At 49.9% G+C, this 11,158-nt stretch overlaps 1 protein-coding gene across 1 annotated transcript in view; it reads left to right on the forward strand.

Moving 5' to 3' along the window:
* The first annotated feature begins 569 nt into the window (after positions 1-569).
* Stkld1 (serine/threonine kinase like domain containing 1) overlaps positions 570-11,158 on the forward strand; it is a 19,512-nt gene continuing 8,923 nt past the window's right edge. The window contains exons 1-7 of the mRNA XM_021195009.1: positions 570-613; positions 1,805-1,913; positions 4,144-4,188; positions 6,316-6,390; positions 7,344-7,448; positions 9,382-9,452; positions 10,216-10,331. Coding sequence (XP_021050668.1) covers positions 1,860-1,913; positions 4,144-4,188; positions 6,316-6,390; positions 7,344-7,448; positions 9,382-9,452; positions 10,216-10,331 — 466 coding nt within the window. The 5' untranslated portion in view covers positions 570-613; positions 1,805-1,859. The remainder of the gene's footprint in view (positions 614-1,804; positions 1,914-4,143; positions 4,189-6,315; positions 6,391-7,343; positions 7,449-9,381; positions 9,453-10,215; positions 10,332-11,158) is intronic.

Raw genomic sequence — 11,158 nt, forward strand, 5'->3', positions numbered from 1 at the left:
CGCGCCCCGCCCCGCCTGCCGCGCGCCCTCACGCTCCAGGCCCCGCCCGCCACGCTCGAGGAGCCTGGCGCCGGCGCACCGCCCTTCACGAACAGGCCCCGCCTCCGCCGCGCGCCCTTCACAGGTAGACTCCGCCCCCACGCCCCAGGTCCCGCCCCTCCAGCCCCTACGGACCACCCCTAGCCCTTTAGCCTCTAGAACCCGAAGCGCTGACCACTTTCCACCCTCACCAAGCCGCAGGTCCCGCCCCCCGTGCTGATAGACTTCCTGCCACCTGTGTCTCCCGCCCGTCGTACTTGAGGCCCCGCCCTCCACCCTACCCAACACACCGGGCCCCGCCCTTCGTCCGATACGCGGCTCCCTATTCTCTGTGGCTTCTTTAAGGGGCATAGTGCGAGTACGCCACGTACGAGCCAAAGTGCTAAGCAGACACGCCCCGGGTTGAGGGTTATGGAAGTCAGGTGGAGGGGCTGAGGAGGTGGGGTGGGCACAGGGAGCAGTCACTACGGAGCATGCTCAAACGAGGGTTCGACTACCGGCCTGGCTCGAGGGTTTAGCCCGGTAGTGGGACAGTGAGGCAGTGTCTCCTCGAGATACCATGGAAAAATATCAGGTGCTGAGATGCCCCCACAACCAAGGTCCAGGGTCCGTGGGCAGCGGGACAGGTCCGAGGGCCACACAGCCAGGCCCAGCCTCCATCACTGGGTGACCCTATGATCCCCGCAAGTTTTCTCCGCCGAGTTCTCCTCCTTCGAGTCCTCCCAGGGCCTCGGTTTACCTCTCTAAAATGATGACCAATCCCCAAGTCTGACCACTGGTTGGACAATGGTGCACGTGCCCTTCCCCTTCCCTCCATGTATGGGGGCTTTAAAGGCAGAACCTGAGTGGATGTTTTCTTAATTGCTTTTTTCCTGACATGTCAGCCTGATTGTTAGACTCGGCTTATAAAAGCTTCAGATGCGCGCATTTGCTTCTCCTCTTTTCCAGTATTCTCTGAGAGAAGACTGTACATGCGTTAGCCAAGCAAATGCACTTCTGATGGCCAGAAATGTTTAAAGAAAAAAAAAAAAAAAAAACCACTGCTCACTAGCCTGGACTGAGCTCCAGGGACACCCTGTATTTCCTGTATGCTATCCTTCCTGTACTGCCTACATAGCTTGTCCCCTACCCCATGTTGACAGTGGCCTCGTACTCAGGCCTCAGCCACCTTCTACCGGACAGCACTGATCTTGTAGTTCTGGCTTACAGACCAATTCTGAAGGTGTGGCTTCAAACATGAGCTCTGGCTCGGACCCCAGAGCCAGAGCCCCAGAGCCACAGGCAAGGACCTTGCTCCCTAGGCCCCAGTATCTAGCTCAAGTGAAGTGTAGGTAGCACCAGTGCGGGTTACAGAGAATGGCTGGGGAGCACTTCCTTCAGTACTGCGCCCTAGAGGAAGCCGTGACTGCACCAGTTACACAAATCACAGGGCCTTGTTTGGATGCTCACTTTGGCGAAGGGTACTGGATAGGGTGTCACTGGGGTTAAGAGCCACTTCTGCTCCCAGTCCCCCTCCCCCGGGGAACCTTCTCTTACCTATAAGGCTGCCCCTGTAGGCTTGGGGAAGGTCATGAGGCTGTAAAATAAGGGTTCCAGAATGGGTTTTGAGGGAAATTGTATTGGCCCCACCCTGGAGGGCTTCTCAATCCATCACCTAAGGCCATTCATTTCCTCTATAGCAAAATTGAGAGAAGAAGCCACACGTGGGGGTGGAGTGTGGAACCATCACGTGTAGGAAATAGAGAATAATGTGACTGTCTCAAAGTCTCTCTCTTCCTTGAGGGTAGCTATTGCAAATCTTGAATCCTGGGGCCTTAGGGATGAACCTGGTGGTGGAAGAACTGGAAACTGAAACCAAGTTCTTGATAAAGCAGGTAAGGTGCAGAGCCCCATGATCCCAGGTTACAGAGGTCTCTCAGACTCCAGAAATCCAGACAAGCCCGTTGAGGCAAGTTGTAGCCTGAGACTTCTGGAGTTCTCTCTTATTCCTCTCTGGCGCTAACCACACGCTAACCACAATGCTCACCCACATGCCTTCGGTCATCTCACTGAACCCATCAACCCTGCCAACCCAGAACAAAACCCCCGATCTCACAGCCAAAGATGGTGAGACTCAGGAGTCCCATCCTCACCGAGGTTGCAGGTTCCCAGATTGGGATTTGATAAGGGGTACAGGTCTTACCAAAAGGGAAAGGGGCAGAGAGGGTCCCAGAGGCTGAGCACCAGGCACACAACTAGCACAGCTGGGGTGGGTGCAGGCCCACAAAAGTACCCTAGAAAGGAGTACTGCTGTACTAGTCCCTGTGCACCTTCCTCTGGGGGGGCTGACAGGGACCTTGGGGATGGAGTCTGACCTTCCAGCAGCCTCAGCCCAGGGAACTTGGGCCTGGAATGTTTTATCTACATCTATTGCCAGTTAGCTGCGGGGTCAGCTCTCTTGTGTCACAGGCCAATGGCCAAAGTGGCTGCCTCTCTTCTTAACAGTTAAAGGAGGGGTTGTGATGGTGGCGGCAGTGGTAGTATTTGTTGTTTAAAGCTAGCCACACCAGGCATGTACTCAGCATTTGGGAAGAAGGCAAGGAAAGCTAAAGCTCAAGGCCAGCCTGGGCTACACAGTAAAACCCTTGTCTCAACAAGCAAACACAAGCAAAATTACCCATCTGGGTTTTCTAAATAACAATTAGGTGAGGGGTTATAGGTGGGTGCCTGTGTGGATTTCCAGTCTCTTATGTTTGTAAGAATGGTACTGAAGTTGACAACACTGACATTGCCTCCTGTTGTCACCACAGCTTCCTCCTCTCCTATCTGACAGCTGTGTCTCCTCCCAATTGCTTCCTGTGCTGCAGTTGGCCCAACCTGTCCAATCATGGGGTTTTAGCTCAATTTGTCTTTCACCAGCATAAGCAACTGTGATAAATATCTTTAGAGATCTTTACAGGGTCTTCCTCCCCTTGAGCATATATAACTTCCTTAGTAAGAAAATCCATAGAGTAGGACTTCAGGGGATATTGAAAGAATTTTCTTCTGTTTGTTTGTTTGTTTGTAGGACCTCTCTATGCAGCCCTGGCTGTCATAGAACTCAATATGTAGACCAGACTGACTTCACACTCACATCTGCCTGCCTCTTCCACCAGATGCTGGGATTAAAAGCATGCACTATTATACCACTGAGTTACATCCTGTTCCTAGCATTACTGGTTCAACTTACTCCCCCCACCACTTTTTGTTTGTTTGTTTGTTTGATTTGGTGTTTGGAGACAGGGTTTCTCTGTGCAGTCCTGGCTGTCCTGGAACTCACTCTGTAGACAAGGCTGGCCTCAAACTCAGAGATCTGCCTGCCTTTGCCTCCTTAGTGCTGGGATTAAAGGCATGCGCCACCACCACCCAGCCAATTTATTCTTTATGTTATTTTAGAATAAATGTTTTGTGTTTGTTTGTTTTTTAAAGATTGTTTATTTATTTATTTATTTATTTAATGTATATGAGTACACTGTAGCTGTACTGATGATTGTGAACCATCATTTGGTTGCTGGAAATTTGAATTCAGGACCCTGCTCACTCCGGGCTAAAGATTTATTTATTATTATATCTAAGTACACTGTAGCTGTCTTCAGACACATCAGAAGAGGGTGTCAGATCTCATTATGGATGGTTGTGAGTCACCATGTGGTTGCTGGAGTTTGAACTCAGGACCTTCGGAAGAGCAGTCAGTGCTCTTACCCGCTGAGCCATCTCCCCAGCCCTGGTTTTGGTTTTTTGAGACAAGGTTGCACTAGCTTTTTATAAGTCCAGGGAGGCCTCAAGCTCACAGAGATCTTCCTAGCTCTACCTGCTTAGCACTGGGATTATAAACACAAGCCACAATGTCCAGTGAAGGATTTTTCTACAGTTGGCTGACTTTCCTCCAAATGGTGTGGTGGCAATGATGATACTGGTGTTGGAGGTGACACCTGATGTGGTGGTAGTACTGCTAGTGCTTGTGATGTTGTGATATGGTGGTGGTGGCGGTGATGATGACAGAGATAGAGATCATGGCAGCAGAGGTAGTAGGAGCTATGTTCACTACATATTTACTAATTGAGCTTGTCTTCCTGGGACCTACAGGTGGAGTGTATTGATGAGCACCATGCCAACAAGGCCCTGGAGGAGGTAATGCTCAGTGGGTCCCCTGGGACGATCAGTACTCAGCAAACACAGGAACTGGGTTTTGTGCCCACGCACTGAGTGACTGGGTGAAGGGAAACATGCCGTGGTCATAAGGGGAGTCCAGGGTGAGGACATCCACATCTTTCCCCAATGGCTACTCTACCACTAACCATCTTTTAAGTTTTCATTTATTTTTTATTATTGTTGGAGGGGGACAAAATCCACATTGCATAGCTGTGTATGGATGTCAGAGGACAACTTTGTGGGGTTCTGGGGGTCCAATCCAAACTATTATGTTTTCTTTTCTTTTCTTTCTTTCTTTCTTTCTTTCTTTCTTTCTTTCTTTCTTTCTTTCTTTATTTATTTATTGAAACAGGATGTCACTATGTAGCTCTTGCTGGAACTCACTCTTGTATTCCAGGCTGGCCTCAAACTCAGAGATCTGCCTGGCTCTGCCTCCTCCTGAGTGCTAGTATCAAAGACGTGTGCCCCCACACCTGGCTTGACTGTCAAGTTTTCAAAGGAAGCACTTTAACCCCCTAAGCCGTCTTGTCCACCCCCAATAACCACCTTTTTAAAAGCAGATCTTTTTTTACTTACGTTTGTTTAGTGTGCACGTGCATGTTCACACACAGCCATGGCACGCGTGGGGAAGTCAGAAGACAGCTTTTGGGAGATGGTTTGCTCCTTGTGCCTTTACTCACCGGCCCAGCCCACATTTTTTGAAGATGTTTTCCTTCAGACTTGGGGCTGTTCTTCAGTGGTGGGCCATGTACCTCGATTGCCCAGAGCCCTGGGTTCCATCTCCAGCACTGGGAAAAAAATATTTTTCTTCTAGTTATAAAAAAACAGTACAAAGCTAGGGAGACACAAAAAATGTAAATTAATTAGTTGAGTGTGCCAGTGCCCGCTTGCAGTCCCAGCATTAATTGGATCTTGAGTTTGAGGCCAGCCTGGATGGCATTCATTGTGAGGTTCTGACTCAAGAGACGAAGGACTGAGATGTGGCTCTGTGGTAAAGCACCAACCTCAAATACACAGGCCCTGGACTTGGTTCTCAGCCTAGACTAGAAGGAAAGGAGCAAGGAAGGAGGGGAAAAGGAAGAGGGAAGAACAGGAGAGAAGAGAGAGTTGGGAAGGGTGAGAGAGTTGAAGGTTGCCTTCACAGAACCATGGGTGACTGCTGTTACCAGCTTGATGGAGAGCAGCTAGGAGCCGTTTCTTGGGGGGGCCTCTCTAGAAATCTCTAGAAAGGTGCCTCCTCCTCCATAATGATCCCTCGTGGGTTGGCTTCTTTCTGGAGTTTCCAGCCCTTGCACATCGACAGTCAACATGTCTTGAGTCACACACAATGTCACTGGAGCAGAGGTAGACCAAGTCATAGTCTGACACACGGAAAAAGCATGGGCAGGTCCACCATCACACGGCCATGTTGACCATTCCCATTCACGTCCCACCCAGCTTCCAATCAAAGCAAAGGCCCATCTGGCCATGGTGTTCGGGTGGCTATTTCTACTACCTGATTAGATTTGTTTCCTAAGCACTTCACCGTGCCTTGGGCACAGCATCTTGTCCAGCCCGGCCTGACTGTCCTAGCACCCCCTGGGTCTGCACCTGTTCACTGTGGGGCTGGAGCTTGTTCTGGGTATCAAATCCAGGGCTCTATGCATGCTAGAAAAGGGCTCTATTCGTTTGTTTGTTTGTTTTGTTTTGTTTTTTGTTTTTCGAGACAGGGTTTCTCTATATAGCCCTGGCTGTCCTGGAACTCTGTAAACCAGGCTGGCCTCGAACTCAGAAATCCGCCTGCCTCTGCCTCTGCCTCCCAAGTGCTGGGATTAAAGGCGTGCACCACCACGCCCAGCTAGGGCTCTATTCTTGAACTTTTACTCCAGCGTGTTACCATTTTTATATGTGCTTGTGAGGCTCAGAAAAGTCGAAGAACAAGTCTTGGTCACACAGCATGATCACCCCATTCTGGAGACCCACAGCAGCCTCCTGGCCTCTCTCCAGCAGACTACACAGCCTCCTTGCATCCATGCCATGCCCTGCCCAGAGCCATTATCTCATCCCTTGGGTGGAATGTGTAGCCGAGATGTACTAGCTGAGACACTCTGTTTCCTCTCTGTACAGCTGATGCCCCTGCTGAAGCTCCAGCACCCCAATATCTCTCTGTACCATGAAATGTTCATCACGTGGAACAATGAGGTGGGTTGGATCGCCCACAACCCAGTAGCTGACAGCTGACACGGAACCCTCTGAGAGGCAGGCACTTCCTGGGTCCTGTGCATGATCTCTAATGATCCCCAAACAACCTCATCATATGAGGCCTAACTGCCCATTTCACAAAGGAGGGTGCTGAGACTAAGAGCCACCACTTCTGGGGCTCATCAGCTCTAACACAGACTACACCTTTAACGATGGGGTTTTGACTTCTGTAGAAGGGGGCTGATACTGAGAAGCTGCCTTCCTGGCCTCCCCTCGTCTCAAAGCTGTGCACCCCTTACTCCCATGGCAATAGGTGGGAACATTATTTTCATTTCATGGTAGGATCTAGGGCTCCAGTGCCTCACAATTAGTGGATCCTGAGTCGGGCTTCTCAGGCTGTGCCCTGTTGGCAACAGGACTTCTTGCCTTTGAATTGAATACAACTTTCCTAAGTCACACCTCCAGAGGGGACTGAGGGGAAGGACACTGAGCAGACGGAGGGGCCTCCACTGTGTTCCATCTCCACATCAGTTTCCCTGCTGAGCTGACAGCTCGGGGCGAGGGAGGGCCCTCACTGCATGTACCCCAGCTTTCCCAGCACCCTGATGCTTTTGGAGACAATGTTTCATTGGAGGAAACAGAACCAGCCACTGACCGGGGTGGCATCCTCGGAGGAGCTCCCAGAGTCTGAAGAGACTGTCCCGAAATTGAGGGGTAAAGACAACTCCATAAATGGTTCTGCATGTGCAGAGGCCAGAAACAACTGTAATTTTCAGGAAGGCCAACTAATGACAAGGCCTGGTGTGGTAGGACATAGGAATGGGGACAAGAGAGTAAAAGGGTCCCCATTAGGCATTGTTATCATTGCCACCACAAATGATAGCCACTGAAAGCTACCCTGGAGCCGGTGATCCTATGAGCCCTGAGGCCAATCTTTGGGGCCTTTCCGACAGATCTCCTCTCTGTTCCTCTGCCTGACAATGGATTATTACAGCCAAGGAACCTTCCAGAATATCTTGGAGAATAAGAGGAAATTAAAAGCAGTTGTTGACACTGAGGTAAGAGATACTCTGGAGCCGGGTGTGGTAGTACAAGCCTTTGGCCCCAGCACTCAGGAGACAGAGGCAGGCAGATCTCTTTGAGTTCGAGGCTAGCCTGATCTACAAAAATGAGTCCAGGACAGACAGGGCTGGTTACACTGAGACTCTGTCTGGAAAAATGAGAGACAGACAGACAGACAGACTAATCTATACCCCTGAAGAGCCCTGCAGTAAGAGACAAGAGGAACTTTGGCTCTGGCCCTCGGCTTCTCTTACCTGTGTGAAGCCCTTACAGTGCTTTGTGCACTTATCTCAGTTGCATAGCTTGAGACACTACAAGTGTGCATATACCAGCCCCAGCCACCACCCTGCACTAAGCGTTAGGCATTCTTAGGACCCAGAAGTTTCCAAGGGTCCTAAGCAACTGATGGGGTTCTGTAATGCACTTCCTGAAATTCATCCAGATGAGTTCAGTGTATGTGGCTCAAATCTGCACTCGTGTTGTCCAATCAGCCTCATGCCTCGATGCTTTTCCTGTGGCCAGCTAGCTGCCCTTGTTCATGACAAGGAAATGCTCAGTGGGTCTGCCTCTCCTAGGCTGATGAGCCCTTGATCACCCCTAGTGCAGGGCTGTAGAGTATGGCTGCCAGGAGCATTGGCGGAAGGGCCACTCTCTTACCGAATCATGTAGGACTAGATGTTTTGCTGGGTCAGAGAGTATGTATGGGGTGTAGCTTCAGTAGGCATTCTAACAGAAGCGGGTTTACCAGGGTTTACTCTCCCTGGAAACAAACAGGGCTTCCCTTCCATATGGCTCTTTGGCCTGTCTTTGTATCATTGAGCCTCACTTTTCCCTGTCAAGTGTTTAAAGGGTAGTGACATTTTGTTATAACTTTAATTTGCATCTACATATCAGTAGTCCTAACAAGCACATTTGGATATGTGTTTTTGTTATGTTTTATTTTATTTTATTTTATTTTGAGGTGACCATGAACTTATTAGCTAAGGATGACCTTAGCTAATACCGATACTCCTGTCTCTGTCTCCTCAGTCCTGGGATTATAGGCCTCTGTAACCATAATCAGCAACATTTAGGCCATTTGGAGCTCTTCTATGCCCCTTTAACTCCTCTTCCCATTCAAATTGTTTTCTTACTTATTTACAAACATTCTTTACATATGGTAGACATTAGTGTTCATATATCTCTACCCAGTCTGGGACTTGCCAGTTCACTTGTTTGATACCACTTTGTAATAGGCAGTCCTTGCTGTAATGGAGGCCAGTCCTTCCTGTGGCCAGGGCATTTTGGACCTGGCTTAGGCAGCCTTCCCTAAGGTTACAGGGCTCTCCTTAATTTTCTTCTAGACGTTTATAAACTTTCACTTTTACCTTTAGGACCAGTAGTACCCTCCCAAGATCTGAGTATGATTTCGTCCGAGAATGTCTGAGCTTCTGTGGACCAGGGGCCATCACCCTAAGAGACTCAGAGGGGCATGTAACTCATGTCATTGCCCATGCCTCCGGGGCAGGCTCTGGAGTGGGCCTGCACCTCTGTCTCAGAAGCCATGAAATGAGCTCCTCTACAAGGACCACAGTAGGAGGATATGTGTCTCCTGTGACCCAGCCAGTCTCTGGCACTTCAGGGTGTCTTTTAATCCTGCTATGAGATTCAGGAGTCCTGGGTAAATAATTTGAAAATGGCAGCCCGGAACACTAGGTTGCCACTTTGTTGCCTCCCATGTTGTTGTCTCACAGGCTCTTTTCACTCTTATGGTATAAAGCCCTATAGGCACTTCAGGGGCTAGCATTAGTAGTGCCCATAGAGGCCACTGGTGGTCCCAGCTTATCACTGTTCCACTGACTACTTTGGGTGTTCACATGCAGCTTGCAGAGATGCCCTTAGGGAATTCCTAGACCTCTTCCAATGTCACTTCTCCTGCTTCTTCCTCAGTGGATGCATACCATGCTAAGCCAGGTGTTGGATGCCATCGAGTACCTACATAATTTGAACATCATTCACAGGTGATGGAGCCTCCTCTGCAGGTTGGCCCAAAACCCCCAGGCCCAGATGCCCAGGCCCAGGGACCAGATTTGGGCAGGATGGGGCATTTTCCGTGAACTCCCTTTCTTGGCTGAGAGAACAGGGAACTTCCTTATGAAGCCCCTGAGTGCCCGATTCACCCAAAAGGTACAGGGCTATGGGAGTGTGGGGACCGAACAGGGTGGTTCTAAAGGGCGAAGAAACAGAGATAAGATGCCAAGGAAGAGAGGTGAGGTTGCCTGTAGTGACACAGCCTCTGGACAGACCAGTAAGATTTGCTGCAATCCGAGCCTAGTCTTTGACCCTTGTACCCAGCTTCAGCCCCAAGATCTGCAGTGGGAAGAATCTGGGAAATGGCTTACATCAACATGGGCCATGTGAGCAAAGAGAATAGAGTGCTCATGTTAATGCCACCAGAAGTACAGAAGATGGATACCTTCTCTAATGAGGGACCTCAGTGTTTGTACTTACAATGGGGTTCTTCCCTAATATACAGAAACAGAGTAGGTGTCATGCTCTAGGAAACAATTATTCAATAAGGACGCTGAGCAGAGCATTTTCTTGAGGAGTGGACAGAACTGGAACTGGGTTGGAGGAGCAGGCTTAAGGCTCAGGTATTTGTTAGCCCTACCCCAGGGGCTGCATTGTACCAGGGGGCCTGTTCTTGGTTGCAGGAAGGCTCAGGTATTTGTTATCCCTATCCCAGGGGCTGCATGGTACCAGGGGGCCTGTTCTTGGTTGCAGGAACCTCAAGCCTTCCAACATCGTCCTTGTCAACAGTGGCTACTGTAAACTGCAGGATTTGAGCTCCCAGGCACTGATGACCCACGAAGCCAAGTGGAATGTCCGAGCAGAAGAAGGTGGCTGGGGAAGACTGGGAATTAATGGCAAAGGAGGTGGTGACAAAGGAGGTGGTGACAAAGGTGGTGGTGACTCTTGGCATCCAGAAGGCAGTGGTTACTCTGGGGGCTGGGCTTTTTAACTCAGAAGGTCTAGAGATCTCCAACCTAGGGAATAACCCATTAGATGTCCCACTGTGGGAAGGTGCAGGGTCCAAAGGACCAAAAGAGAGCCTTGGGGGACAAAGCAAGGGTTGTGGTCCCCTAAAGATGTTAATTCTTGTGGGGAAGAAAGACCCAAAGAGGACAGAAGCTACAAACAGGAGTACAGAAGTCCTCTGGGATGTAGGCACTGACTATGCATGTTAGACAGAGACCTGAAGTAGTCCAGGAGATGGAAAGATGTTAAAGTAAAAGGGGTGGACTATATCAAGCCTGTAACAGCTGTCACAGATAGACAGAGCAACCTGGAAGAGATGTCAGAGTCCTGTGGTGGCAGTGGTTGTCCTTGGCACACAGAGGATAGGTGGGCAAGTGGATTGATGGGTGGACAGATGGTTGGGTTGATGATTAAGTGGGTACATGAAAGGGTTATATGGGGCTGGAGAGATGGCTCAGCGGTTAAGAGCACTGATTGCTCTTCCAGAGGTCCTGAGTTCAATTCCCAGCAACCACATGGTGGCTCACAACCATTAGTAATGGGATCCAGTGCCCTCTTCTGGTGTGTCTGAAGACAGCTACAGTGTACTCCTCATATACATTAATAATAAATCAATCAGAGAGAGAGGGGGGGAGGGAGGGAGAGAGGGAGGGAGAGAGGGAGGGAGAGGGAGAGGGAGAGGGAGAGG

This window comes from Mus pahari, chromosome 3 (genome assembly GCF_900095145.1).
Source record: "Mus pahari chromosome 3, PAHARI_EIJ_v1.1, whole genome shotgun sequence".
NCBI lineage: Eukaryota > Metazoa > Chordata > Mammalia > Rodentia > Muridae > Mus > Mus pahari.